At 42.0% G+C, this 15,249-nt stretch overlaps 1 protein-coding gene across 1 annotated transcript in view; it reads left to right on the top strand.

Annotated features, from left to right (window-relative positions):
- The window catches only part of LOC115225097 (serine-rich adhesin for platelets), a 74,929-nt gene that overhangs the window by 23,455 nt on the left and 36,225 nt on the right, over positions 1-15,249 (top strand). Inside the window, exons 5-9 of the mRNA XM_029796024.2 lie at positions 962-1,055; positions 3,258-3,475; positions 7,264-7,483; positions 9,111-9,644; positions 10,905-11,489. Of these exons, the coding sequence (XP_029651884.1) occupies positions 962-1,055; positions 3,258-3,475; positions 7,264-7,483; positions 9,111-9,644; positions 10,905-11,489 (1,651 nt within the window). The remainder of the gene's footprint in view (positions 1-961; positions 1,056-3,257; positions 3,476-7,263; positions 7,484-9,110; positions 9,645-10,904; positions 11,490-15,249) is intronic.

Genomic DNA, 15,249 nt, shown 5'->3' with positions numbered 1-15,249 from the left:
ATCATAGGTCTGTCTGGATCTGGATTGACCCAGGGCTAAACAGTAACAACTCTAGCCATTAATACTCACCACTACACTGTACATTAGATAATGTAGTCCCAGATACACTATGTGTGAATAAAAGATGTGATGGTCACAGCTGGAACATCTTTGATCATAGGTCTACTGGATTAGGACTGACCTGGGGCTTAACAACAACAATATCATCATCAACACCAACTATAGCCACTAATACTAATTATTGTACTATACATTAGATAAAATAGTCCGAGATACACTATGTCTGAATCAAAGATGGGATGGTCACAGCTGGAACGTCTTTGATCATAGGTTTACTGGGTAAGAACTGGTATGAGGTTAAACAACACTTAAAGCCTCTTACACTAATTGCTATACTGTACTTTGGATAATGTAGTCCTAGATACACTATGTCTGAATAAAAGATGGGATGGTCACAGCAGGAACGTCTTTGATCATAGGTCTACTGGATCAGAACTGACCTTGGACTATACAACTATAACCACTAATACTAACTGCTATACTATACATTAGATAAAGTAGTCCTAGATACTCTATGCCTGAATAAGATGGGATGGTCACAGCAGGAACGTCTTTGATCATAGGTCTACTGGATCAGAGCTGACCTGGGGCTAAACAACAAAAACACCTATAGCCACTAACACTAACTACTATACTATACATTAGATAATGTAGTCCTAGACACACTATGCCTGAATGAACGATGGGATGGTCACATTTGGAACATCTGTAATCATAGGTCTGTCTGGACCAAGACTGACCTGGGGTTAAACAACAATAATTATAGCCACTAATACTGTTATACTATACATTAGATAATGTACTCCTAGATACACTATGTCTCAATAAAAGATGGGATGGTCACAGCTGGAACGTCTTTGATCATTCTCTCTCTCTCTCTCTCTCTCTCTCTCTCTTACAGTGATGTGTTCACCTCAATGTTTGGTGACAACAACAAACAGAAGCAGAAGCCGACCTCTGCTCGATCGAAGAAGCCTTCGCAACATCTCAACACTGTGAGTCTATTACTGTTGTATTATTGTGTCTCACTGTCTCTCTGTCTCAATGTCTCTCTTTGTCTCTATGTCTCTCTCTGTCTCTATGTCTCCCTGCCCCTCTAACCCCTTACCACCCTGTCTCTCTTTTTCTTTGCTTCCTAATGCTGTCCCCTTGCTTCTCTATCTCTCTCATTTTTGTCTCACTGTCCCTCTGTCTCTGTTGTCTTGTTCCCTACTGCCGTCTCCTTAATTCTCTGTCACTATGCCTCCTTGCTTCTCTAACCCCTTATTTCCCTTACACCCCCCCAAAATTTCAGGCGTTGTGTCTATAATAGAAAGGATTATCATTATTATTATTATTATTATTATTATTATTATTGAGTGAGAGAGCAGTGCATGCCATCAAAGTGACACTGGGGTAAAATATACAAAGCCCAGTATACCCATCATGACTACCCATCTGATAAGGGTACACCAGGCACATGCATCACAACCATATGTGCGCAACATGGTGATCTCATATGAAGATAAACAGCGCATGACCTTGCAGGTGGGGCCCAGTTAGAATTTTCTTCAGGTTGAGTAGCCCATTCCACTCAAAAGTTCCCTGAATAAGGATTGTTTAAGTATGTTGAACAAAACACCCATGTTTCCACAGGTGAATTGTTCAAACCCCAAAGAATCCTTCTCAACACATGGCTATGATGCTCCCCCACTACTTCTGCTCGTGATCAGAGATGCACATATCATCAGCCACTAAGGGACATGCTCAACTGGTTACAGTCAAACAACTGACAAGCAAATCTGTAGTATTGAGCAGAATATTTGCTGTAGACCCTCTTTTATACCAAGACAAAACAATGTACATGATAACACTTCCAATCAGTTAAGATCAGGAGCCACTGCCTGGTACTGCATAAGGGCATTTATTATTATTATGATTATTATTATTATTTTTGTGCCGGTGGCACGTAAAAAGCACCATCCGAACGTGGCTGATGCCAGCGCCGCCTTGACTGGCTTCTGTGCCAGTGGCACGTAAAAAGCACCGACCGATCATGGCCGCTGCCAGACTCCCCTGGCCCCTGTGCCGGTGGCCCGTAAAAAGCACCCACTAAACTCACGGAGTGGTTGGCAGTAGGAAGGGCATCCAGCTGTAGAAACACTTCCAGATCAGACTGGATCCTGGTGCAGCCTCCTGGCTTCCCAGACCCCGGTCGAACCGGCCAACCCGTGCTAGCACGGAAAACGGACGTTAGACGATGATGATGATTATTATTATTATTATTATTATTATTATTATTATTATATTATTATTATTATTATTGGGCAGCAAGCTGGTAGAATCGTTGGCACACCGGGCAAAATGCTTAGCAGTATTTGGTCCATCCTTGCATTCTTAGTTCAAATTTCGCCGAGGTTGACTTTGTCTTACATCCTTTCAGGGTTGATAAAATCAGTACCAGCTGAACGCTGGGGTCGATGTAGTAATTAACTCGTCCCCTCCCCCAAAATTGCTGCCCTTGTGGAAAAATTTAAAATCATTATTATTATTATTATTATTATTATTATCATTCCATCACTACATTCTGAGTTCAAATTCTGCCGAGGTCGACTTTACCTTTCATCTTTTAGGGGTCAATAAAATAAATACAAGTTGGACACTGAGGTCCAACTCATTCCCTCCCCCAAAATTGCTGCCCTTGTGGAAAAATTTAAAATCATTATTATTATTATTATTATTATTATTATTATATTATTATTATTATTATATTATTATTGGGCAGCAAGCTGGTAGAATCGTTGGCACACCGGGCAAAATGCTTAGCAGTATTTGGTCCATCCTTGCATTCTTAGTTCAAATTTCGCCGAGGTTGACTTTGTCTTACATCCTTTCAGGGTTGATAAAATCAGTACCAGCTGAACGCTGGGGTCGATGTAGTAATTAACTCGTCCCCTCCCCCAAAATTGCTGCCCTTGTGGAAAAATTTAAAATCATTATTATTATTATTATATTATTATTATCATTCCATCACTACATTCTGAGTTCAAATTCTGCCGAGGTCGACTTTACCTTTCATCTTTTAGGGGTCAATAAAATAAATACAAGTTGGACACTGAGGTCCAACTCATTCCCTCCCCCAAAATTGCTGCCCTTGTGGAAAAATTTAAAATCATTATTATTATTATTATTATTATTATTATTATTATTATCATCAGGACATACGCCCATTTGCGAGGTCGCCAATGTCCAGTACTCAGACCACTCCACGTCAACCGCTGGCCAAAGACGACCTGACTGATGACATCCCAGCAGACATACATTACCTGAATGGGGTCAGTTTCAGCTCGGACGATTCCATTGCTGAACTGAAAGTGGATGAGATACTATCTCGTTCCCTCAACAAAGCAGCCAGAACATTCAGCCCCAAAAATAGGTGAGTATATCCGACCTCAATTTGACCCTTGTGGCCCTTACACCTTACCAACAAAATTATACTCACACCTGTTAAATAGGCTGGAACAATGTGAAATGAAGTGTTTTGCTCAAGAATACAATGTGTCACCCAGACTAGGGATTGAAACCACAATCTTAAGACCATGACTCCAACACCTGTAACCACTAAGCTATGTTCTTCCAGTGGAATTACCTGTAAAAGAATTAGAAGGACAGAGTCATGCAGATCAGAAACGAGATAACCCAGAATTACGGAAACCTACAGACATAGACACATACAGTTGCAGTCAAATGGACACACAGACACACAAATACACGAGCTCTCAGAATTGGAGAGGAACATGTAAGGAATTAAGAGAAAAAATAGACAACATAGGCGCAGGAGTGGCTGTGTGGTAAGTAGCTTGCTTACCAACCACATTGTTCCGGGTTCAGTCCCACTGCGTAGCACCTTGGGCAAGTGGATTTGGCAAGTGGATTTGGAAACTGAAAGAAGCCCGTCGTATATATATATATATATATATCATCATCATCATCATCATCATCATTTAACGTCCGCTTTCCATGCTAGCATGGGTTGGACGGTTCAACTGGGGTCTGGGGAGCCCGAAGGCTGCACCAGGCTCCAGTCTGATCTAGCAGTGTTTCTACAGCTGGATGCCCTTCCTAACGCCAACCACTCCGAGAGTGTAGTGGGTGATTTTATGTGCCACCGACACAGGTGCCAGACGAGGCTGGCAAACGGCCACGCTTGGATATATATATATATGTATGTATGTATGTATGTTCGTATATTTTTGTGAATGGATTTAGTTGAGGGAAACTGAAAGAAGCCCGTCGTATATATGTATGTATGTGCATATATATGTTTGTGTTTGTCCCCCCCCCCATCACCAACGCTTGACAACTGATGTAGGTGTGTTGTTTACCTTCCCCATAACTTAGTGGCTCAGCAAAAAAGACCGATAGAATAAGTACCAGGCTTACAAAGAACAAGTCCTGGGGGTCGATTTCTTTGACTAAAAGGCGGTGCTCCAGCATGGCCGCAGTCAAATGACTGAAACAAGTAAAAGAATATATATATATATTGTGGCTGTGTGTCTGTGTTTGTCCCTTACCACTACTTGGTAACCGGTGTTGGTGTGTTTACGTTCACGTAACTTAGAGGTTTGGCGAAAGAGGCCAATAAAAAAAAAGTACCAGGCATAAAAAGGAAAGAACTGGTGTCGATTTGTTCAATTAAAATTACTCAAGGTGTTGCCCCAGCATGACCGCAGTCTGATGACTGTAATAGTTAAAACAACCACCAAATACCTTAGTAAAGCTTCAAGCTAAGGGAGGTAACTCTTGTAAACCGTTTACCTATCTCTTTAAATATTATGGCTTTGAAACTTCACACGGTCGCTTTACCTGCTAGAAATAGCAACCCAGATGCTGTTAAATAAGATTCCAATGAAGGGCAGACTTTCAATCCCGGGATCATCTCGATTCCAAAACGGTATAATATGTCTGTGCGAGCTGGCAGAAACGTTAGCATGCTGGGTGAAATGCTTAGCGGTATTACATTTGCCGCTACGTTCTGAGTTCAAATTCTGCCGAGGTCGAATTTGCCTTTCATTCCTTCGGGGTCGATAAATTAAGTACCAGTTACGCATTGGGGTCAATATAATCGACTTAATCCCTTTGTCTGTCCTTGTTTATCCTCTCTATGTTTACCCCCTTGTGGGTAGTAATGAAATAGGTATTTCGTCTGCCGCTATGTTCTGAGTTCAAATTCCGCCGAGGTCAACATTGCCTTTCATCCTTTCGGGGTTGATAAAATAATTGCCAGTTACACACTGGGGTCAATATAATCGACTTAATCTTTTTGTCTGTCCTTGTTTGTCCTCTCTATGTTTACCCCCTTGTGGGTAGTAAAGAAATAGGTATTTCGTCTGCCGCTACGTTCTGAGTTCAAATTCCGTCGAGGTCGAATTTGCCTTTCATCCCTTCGGGGTCGATAAATTAAGTACCAGTTATGCACTGGGGTCAATATAATTGACTTAATCTCTTTGTCTGTCCTTGTTTGTCCCCTTTATGTTTAGCCCCTTGTGGGTAGTAAAGAAAAAGGTATTTCGTCTGCCGCTATTGTTCTGAGTTCAAATTCCGCCGAGGTCGAATTTGCCTTTCATCCCTTTGGGGTCGATAAATTAACTACCAGTTACGCACTGGGGTCAATATAATCGACTTAATCCCTTTGTCTGTCCTTGTTTGTCCTCTCTATGTGGGCAGTAAAGAAATAGGTATAATATGTTTATGCAGAGCAGATGTAGACTGCAATACAGGAGTCTCAGAGAAATGGACAGACAGAATTTTGCATTTATTATTATAGACTAGGTTAAAAGCCACACCCCGTACAGACTTAAATGCTGGCTCAAGTGGAGGGCTATTTGGGCCTGCAGTGCCAAACTAGAGAGAGTTAAATAGTATAACTATAATAGGCGTAGGAGTGGCTGTGTGGTAAGTAGCTTGCTTACAAACCACATGGTTTCAGGTTCAGTCCCACTGCGTGGCACCTTGAGCAAGTGTCTTCTGCTATAGCCACAGGCTGACCAAAGCCTTGTGAGTGGATTTGGTAGACGGAAACTGAAAGAAGCCCGTCGTATATATGTATATCTGTAGGCGTAGGAGTGGCTGTGTGGTAAGTAGCTTGCTTACGAATCACATGGTTCCGGGTTCAGTCCCACTGCATGGCACCTTGGGCAAGTGTCTTCTACTATAGCCTCAGGTCGACCAAAGCCTTGTGAGTGGATTTGGTAGACGGAAACTGAAAGAAGCCCGTCATATATATGTAGGCGTAGGAGTGGCTGTGTGGTAAGTAGCTTGCTTACGAACCACATGGTTCCGGGTTCAGTCCCACTGCGTGGCACCTTGAGCAAGTGTCTTCTAATATAGTCGCAGGCTGACCAAAGCCTTGTGAGTGGATTTGGTAGATAGAAACTGAAAGAAGCCCGTCGTTTATATGTATATATATGTATATATATATATATATATATATATATATATATATGTGTGTGTGTGACTGCGTGTGTACCGTTGGCGATTTTTTTTCCTCTGTCTTCTCTTCTCTGGATCTTTCCTTCTCCTATGCTTCCAACGAAGAGCTCCGCTCGAAACGTTAAACCCTCCTTCTTTCCTGAGCGTCCAATAATACTTACTATATTTGTTCCACGTTGTTGTGTTTTTTTGTGCTTTCATGTTTGGATTAACTATATATATATATATGTGTGTGTGTGAGTGTATATGTATGTATGTGCATGTATATGTTTGTGTGTCTGTGTTTGTCTCCCCAACATCGCTTGACAACTGATGCTGGTGTGTTTACGTCCCCCCGTAACTTAGTGGTTCGGCAAAAGAGACCGATAGAATAAGTACTAGGCTTACAAAGAATAAGTCCTGGGGGGTCGATTTGCTCGACTAAAGGCGGTGCTCCAGCATGGCCGCAGTCAAATGACTGAAACAAGCTAAAGAGTAAGGAATAAGAGAGTGATCCCTTTTGATTAGAATTTTTTTTTCTCGTTTTTTCCCCCTTTTTTTTTCATTTTCAAAAAGAAAAAGCCCTACATTTGTATTTGTCCCCTCCAGGTTCAGCCCTGTGTGGCCAATAAAGTTATCTAGAGCGAATGTAGACCGAGATCCAGAGGTCCTAGACAGATGGACACACAGACAGAATTTACATTTATTATTATTATTATTATTATTATAGAAGCTTATTCTTTCTCATTCCAGCTTATCCGATAACCAGAAACCCTTCAGTGTTTTCTCTGGAATGGATGATGCACTGAACAGCCACCGCACCATGCTGAGCAGTTCCTGCAACACACCACGCAGTCTCACAAGCATTGCCAATAACATGACATCCCAAGCCATGTCACCACAGGCCAAAGCCTCCTTATCCAGCATTGAAAATTCCTACCAAAATTTCAAATCCAAAGCACCTATTAACCAGGTAAATTCAACATTTCTCTAACATTTTTCTCATGAAACTCTTTAACCCCTTACCCAGCAGAAACGAATATATGCGTTTTGACCGAAATCGTTTTTTTCTATCTCTGGCGAGTTAATTCGTCAAAAGATAGACTTGCCAAAATCGACAGCAAATGAGTTCCTTCGTCTAAAAACGGGTTAACTCGTTTCTGCCCAAAGCGGTAATTTAAAATCAATATTATTGAATTAAAATTCATAATAAATAAGGTTTGAAATATACCTCGAAATCACCATTCAAAACATAGTAAATTAAAACAATTAAAAAATATGTCTGAAAAAATACATTTATTTTCAAAATAATTGTTGGGTAAGGGGTTAATGTTTAAACTGGCCATATCTGGCCCAGATATTCTACATGTTTTATATTCAAACTGGCCATATCCAGCCTCTTACACCTAACCTACATTGACATTCTAAAAATAGACAATTACATCATTGAAACCTCAAAGATATAACATAATGCATGATTAATTCAAAACAATTTGAGTGAAAAAGAATTACATTTAACAGAGTAATCTGAACACTAAAGGGTTAAATATACTTTATATTTTTATGTCTAATCTGCTTATCCTTACATTTACTTCTGTACCGGCACAAGTTTAAATCACCTGAGCACTCTGAGTATATTATATTTCTATTTGGAGAATACCTGGAGCTCATCTATGAATTACATATATATATTCATCATCATCATCATCATCGTTTAACGTCCATTTTCCATGCTAGCATGGGTTGGACGGTTCGACCGGAGTCTGGGAAGCCAGAAGGCTGCACCAGGCTCCAGTCTGATCTGGCAGTGTTTCTACTGCTTGATGCCCTTCCTAACGCCAACCACTCCGTGAGTGTAGTGGGTGCTTTTTACGTGCCACCGGCACAAGTACCAGGGGAGGCTGTCAATGGCCACGATCGGTTGGTGTTTTTTACGTGCCACCAGCACGGAGGCCAGTCGAGGCGGAGCTGCCAACAGCAACGTTCGGATGGATCTTTTTACGTGCCACCAGCACTGGTATCACAACTACAATTTCCATTGATTTTTTTATTGATATATATACATAATATATATGTGTGTGTGTATGTATGTAGACTTATATATATATATTTAATGTAGGATAAAATTTTTTCGAAAAAAAATTTTATCAATGACCAGCATATTAAAAAATACCTTTAACGGTTAAATCTATAAACAACTTATAAATGAGGGCAAACGAAAAAATTTTCTAATGCCAAATATGCCAAAAATTAGACACATTGTCCTTAACCATTATAATTTTTCACAAAAAATTATAATGGTTATGGACAATGTGTCTAATTTTTGGCATATTTGGCATTAGAAAATTTTTTAATTTGCCCATATTTATAAGTTATATATATATATATATATACATACATATATTAAAATTGTGATGAAAGTAAACAAACAAATTAAGTTGCTTTAGAAGCATTGGGATGTCTTAGAAAGTTAAAGAAGTGATTTTAAATTCTCAAACGCAGGATAATGCTAATAATATAACCTGAACAGGATAAGCCACCCCTTATATATAAATATATATATATGTGTATATATATATTCCTTTGGGGTTTCTTTTTAGGTCAGAAAGGATTCTAACCAATCAGAACCTCCGAACTTGTTTTCCAAGTCCATGTCGTCCGTAAACCGCATCAACAGTGCAGCATCCATGCGATCAAGCCACAGCCACGCAGGCAGCAACAAATCAGCCTTCATGGCCCACCTCTCCAGTTCTGAATCGAACCGCGTCAACTATGTCAACAGCAATACAAATGCAGCCCCGTCGTCCTGGCTTAAAAGTCCATCCCCTGTCAATGCCGTCGTCAGTATGATGTCCAATCCGTCATCGGCAAATTTGACGGCCAACGCCCAAGCGGGGACGCTGATGAGTGAAGCAACGGCGGCGACGATGATCCAGCAATGGTACCGGCGGCACAGGGTGCGTAGGAAGGCATGCGAGGCTGCGATGAAGAGGTTGTTGATGCAGAAGAGGCAGGAGATTATCCAGCAGCAGCGAGAGGAAAGGGACGAGGCGCTGAGGAAGAAGGACAAGGCAACAGAGAGAGAAATACTGAAGGAGATCCGGGCGAAGGAGAGTCGTCAGAAAGCGATACAGGTAAGCATTAATTACTTTATAATTGTTTTCACTATCATCTCCGTTGTCTTCCTCCATCATCGTTAAAACCACTATCACCACCATCATCACCATCATCATCACCAACATCATCATCATCATCATCATCAACACCATCACCATCATCATCATCATCAACCATATCATCATCACCATCAACATCATCAACATCACTACCACCACCATCATCATCATCATCTTCACCATCGTCGTCGTCGTCACCACCACCACCATCGTCATCATCACCATCAACATCATCATCATCATCACCACCATCATCATCACCACCACCATCATCATCACCACCACCATCATCATCACCATCACCGTCGTCATCACCACCACCACCATCATCATCACCACCACCATCATCATCATCATCATCACCACCATCATCATCACCATCATCATCACCATCATCATCACCACCTGCATCATCCTCATCATCATCATCGTTTAACGTCCGCTTTCTATGCTAATATGGGTTGGACGATTTGACTGAGGGCTGGTGATCCAGATGGCTGCACCAGGCTCCAATCTTGATTTGGCAGAGTTTCTACAGCTGGATGCCCTTCCTAACACCAACCACTCCGTGATTGTAGTGGGTGCTTTTACACGCCACCAGCAGGGGGGGCCAGTCAGGTGGTACTGGCAATGACCTCGCTCAAATCTTTTTACACATGCCACTGGCACAGGTGACAGTAAGACAATGCTGGTAACAATCATGCTTGAATGGTGTCTTTTACGTGCCACTGGCATGGAGGCCAAATAACCGCTCTGGCAACGATCATGCTCGGATGGTGCTCTTAACATCCTACTAGCACGGGGCTCGAGTGCCAGTAAGGTGACGCTGGTAACGATCACACTTGAATGGTGCCTTTTATGTGCCACTGGCACAGAAGCCGGTGAACCGCTCTGTCAACGATCACACTCATATGGTGCTCTTTGCACCTTGGTAGCACGGATGCCAGTCATCGAATTTGATTTTGATTTTGATTTCTACAATACGCAAAATATTTCAATAATTCTTTTTATCCAATTTCTAATCGTATTTAATTATAAAAATATAATATAATGTTTTTTAACATCAAATGGCTTGGTGGGTCCAGCCGAGTAATATGGTAACAAAAGGGTTTAAGTGATCAAGGTGTTTTAATGAGCAATCCATTATTGTCCTCTCTTACCTATTGTCATCACAATTTACTGAAAAGTCTCACTCTGTTTTGTTTCCTTCGTTGGCAGGACATGCACAAGAGACGATCCGAGAGACAAGGGGAAGTTGGCAAACAGCTGGACCCTGTTGTGCGACCACGGCTGTTCCAGCGTTCTCTGTCTAGCAGCTCTTGTGCCAGTAGTCGCACTGTGACAATGAAGACCTCCAACTTGAGAAATGTTAACAGCAACATCACTGCTGCTACTACTACTACCACTACTGCTACTGCTGCTGTTACCACTGCTTCTACTGCTACTAAAACACCTATGCTTATTGCTGCTTCTTCACTTATGTCTACTACCGCTGCTGCTACTACTACTATTACTACAGCCTCTGGTACTTCTGCTACTACTACAACTACTACTGCTGCTGCTGCTCCTACTACTGCTACCACTCTTTCACCTCCTGTTGCCGCGCAAAGAAACCGACGGAATGTTTTCTATGAATCCCTGTCCACAAACAAGGACTACAGTCAACACGACAGTAAAGCAGGGAGTGCGGTTTCAATTTCTCCACAAATGTCCAGTATAAATCTGGGGGCTGGGGAAAATTGCATGCTTGACCACCTGAAGGTCACTGACGACTGTGACAGCCGCCTCGAAGAGTTGTTCAAGGTATGTTTTTGTTTTTTGTTCTGTTTTTTTTTATCTTTATTCTTTCTTTCTTTTCTTTTATTCTTTTACTTGTTTCAGTCATTTGTCTGTGGCCATGCTGGAGCGCCGCCTTTAGTCGAGCAAATCGACCCCAGAGCTTATTCTTTGTAAGCCTAGTACTTATTCTATTGGTCTCTTTTGCCGAACCGCTAAGTTTACTCTTTTACTTGTTTCAGTCATTTGACTGCGGCCATGCTGGAGCGCCGCCTTTAGTCGAGCAAATCGACCCCAGAGCTTATTCTTTGTAAGCCTAGTACTTATTCTATTGGTCTCTTTTGCCGAACCGCTAAGTTTACTCTTTTACTTGTTTCAGTCATTTGACTGCGGCCATGCTGGAGCGCCGCCTTTAGTCGAGCAAATCGACCCCAGAGCTTATTCTTTGTAAGCCTAGTACTTATTCTATTGTCTCTTTTGCCGAACCGCTAAGTTTACTCTTTTACTTGTTTCAGTCATTTGACTGCGGCCATGCTGGAGCGCCGCCTTTAGTCGAGCAAATCGACCCCAGAGCTTATTCTTTGTAAGCCTAGTACTTATTCTATTGGTCTCTTTTGCCGAACCGCTAAATTACAGGGACGTAAACATACCAGCATCGGTTATCAAGCAATGTTGGGGGGGACAAACAGTCACACAAACATATACACACACATACATATATATATATACAGATATATGACGGGCTTCTTTCAGTTTCCGTCTACCAAATCCACTCACAAGGCTTTGGTCGGCCCGAGGCTATAGTAGAAGAAACTTGCCCAAGGTGCCACGCAGTGGGACTGAACCGGAACCATGTGGTTGGTAAGCAAGCTACTTACCACACAGCCACTCCTATATATATATAAATATATATATATATATATATATATATATATATATATATATATATACATACATACATATATACGACGGGCTTCTTTCAGTTTCCGTCTACCAAATCCACTCACAAGGCTTTGGTCAGCCCGAGGCTATAGAAGAAGAAGACACTTGCCCAAGGTGCCATGCAGTGGGACTGAACCCGGGACCATGTGGTTGGTAAGCAAGCTACTTACCGCACAGCCACTACCGTGATTTCTTGAACTTCATTTGGTGGGGGTGGAGAGTCGAGGGTCAATGTGGAGAGTCGTAAAGGATCTCCTATGAGTAAGCCCAGCTTACATTGATGTGATTTACTGAATGTAAACTATTTTAGGAGATGAACTTATTCAATCAATGATGAATATCATTAAATATTGAATGGATAAACAGAAAGAAAACTGTCAATGACCAGGATCAACCAGTTTAGTTAGTGAACTACTGCTATCATCTGTGGTCTTGGCACGTGCTGTTGAGATATTTCAGTCTATGAAAGGCCGGTGTGAGTAAAACCCAAGCCAGGCATTCATGTCACGTAGTTCAGTCTGGATATTGGGCATTAAAGTGTTACTTTCATCTGAGTAAGACAACTGAACTGATAGATGAACAGAGAATGAACTGTCAGCGGCCAGAATCAACCGGTGAGCTGGCAGAAACGTTAGCACACCGGGCGAAATGCTTAGCGGTATTTCGCCTGCCGCTACATTCTCAGTTCAAATTCTGCCGAGGTCGACTTTACCTTTCATCCTTTCGGAGTTGATTAAACAAGTACCAGTCACGCTCTGGGGTCGATATAATCGACTTTATCCGTTTGTCTGTCCTTGTTTGTCCCCTCTGTGTTTAGCCCCTTGTGGGTAGTAAAGAAATAGGTATTTCGTCTACTGTTACGTTCTGAGTTCAAATTCCGCCGTGGTCAACTTTGCTTTTCATCCTTTCGGGGTTGATAAATTAAGTACCAGTTACGAACTGGGGTCGATGTAATCGACTTAATACCTATGTCTGTCCTTGTTTGTTCCCCCTGTGTTTAGCCCCTTGTGGGTAATAAAGAAATAGGTATTTCGTCTACTGTTACGTTCTGAGTTCAAATTCCGCCGAGGTCGACTTTGCTTTTCATCCTTTCGGGGTCGATAAATTAAGTACCAGTTACGCACTGGGGTTGATGTAATCGACTTAATCACTTTGTATATCCTTGAAATACTGTTATCATCTGTAGATGTGGCATGTACAAATGAAATATTTCAGTTAGTAAAAGACCAATGTGATTAAAACTCAAACCAGATGTTCATTCTGCATCACATGATCAAGACATCTGGATTGGGAGAGTTGAATTGGTCTGAGTAAGATGCCTGACCAGTGTCAATGGCCAGAATCAACCAGTTTACTTAGTGAACTATTGCAAGCATTGGTAGTTGTGACATCATCATCATTATCATCGTTTAATGTCTGTTTTCCATGCTAGCATGGGTTGGACGGTTCGACCGGGGATCTGGGAAGCCAGGAGGCTGCACCAGGCTCCAGTCTGATCTGGCAATGTTTCTACGGCTGGATGCCCTTCCTAACGCCAACCACTCCGTGAGTGTAGTGGGTGCTTTTTACGTGCCACCAGCTCAGGTGCCAGGGGAGGCTGGCAGTGGCCATGATCGGTTGGTGCTTTTTATGTGCCACTGGCACAGAAGCCAGTCAAGGTGGCGCTGGCACCATCCACGTTCAGATGGTGCTTTTTGCATGTCACCAGCACAGGTATCACAACTACAATTTCCATTTGATTTTTATTTTGATGTTGATGTACTTGACTCAATAGGTCTCCTCAAGCACAGCAGGTCACCCTACAATCCAATGTAAGCACAGCAGGTCGTTCTGCAATCCAAGGTACTTTGGATGGGCTGGGGCTTCTATGTGAAACTGGTGTAGGAAACAGCCATGAACTCACGTTATTTGTCGGGTCTTCGCAGTCACAGCATATCTCCAGAGATCTCGGTCTTTTGTCATTGCCTCTGTGAGGCCCAACATTCGAAGGTCATGCTTAACCACCTCATCTCATGTGCATGTGAAATGTTTCGGATAGTGACCAATGTGACAAACACCACTAACCGGACATTGGGGTGAAGGGCATATTTTAAACAATGAGAGTTATATGAAGTCCAAGATAACTGAGTTATGGTTCAGTTATAGTAATCATGGGATGAAGCATGGTGGATGGGAAATATTTCGGTAGATGAATCTTACTGAATCAATGGTGAATATCACAAGATGCTGAGTGGACGAACAGACAATAAAGTGTCAATGGCCAAGATCAGCCAGTTCTGTTAGGAAACTACTGCTTTCATCTGTAGTCATGGTGTGTGGAGAAGAGAGATTTCTGTAAGTGAAAGATCAATGTAACTAAAGTGCAAGCCAGATGTTCATGCTGTGTTGCTTGATCAGGACATCTGGTTGTGGAAGAGTTACATCTGTTTGGGTTAAGATGCCTGACCAGATGAGGCTGAGTGGATGAACAGATAATAAAGTGTCAGTGGCCAAGATCAGCCAGTTCTGTTAGGAAACTACTGCTTTCATCTGTAGTCATGGTGTGTGGAGAAGAGAGATTTCAGTAAGTGAAAGATCAATGTAACTAAAGTTCAAGCCAGATGTTCATGCTGTGTTGCTTGATCAGGACATCTGGTTGTGGAAGAGTTACATCTGTTTGGGTTAAGATGCCTGACCAGATGAGGCTGAGTGGATGAACAGATAATAAAGTGTCAGTGGCCAAGATCAGCCAGTTCTGTTAGGAAACTACTGCTTTCATCTGTAGTCATGGTGTGTGGAGAAGAGAGATTTCTGTAAGTGAAAGATCAATGTAACTAAAGTTCAAGCCAGATGTTCATGCTGTGTG

The sequence above is a fragment of the Octopus sinensis genome, linkage group LG27 (assembly GCF_006345805.1).
Source record: "Octopus sinensis linkage group LG27, ASM634580v1, whole genome shotgun sequence".
In the NCBI taxonomy this organism is placed as follows: domain Eukaryota; kingdom Metazoa; phylum Mollusca; class Cephalopoda; order Octopoda; family Octopodidae; genus Octopus; species Octopus sinensis.
Note: the sequence above shows the minus strand (reverse complement) of the source record. Positions and strands in the feature narration are given on the sequence as shown.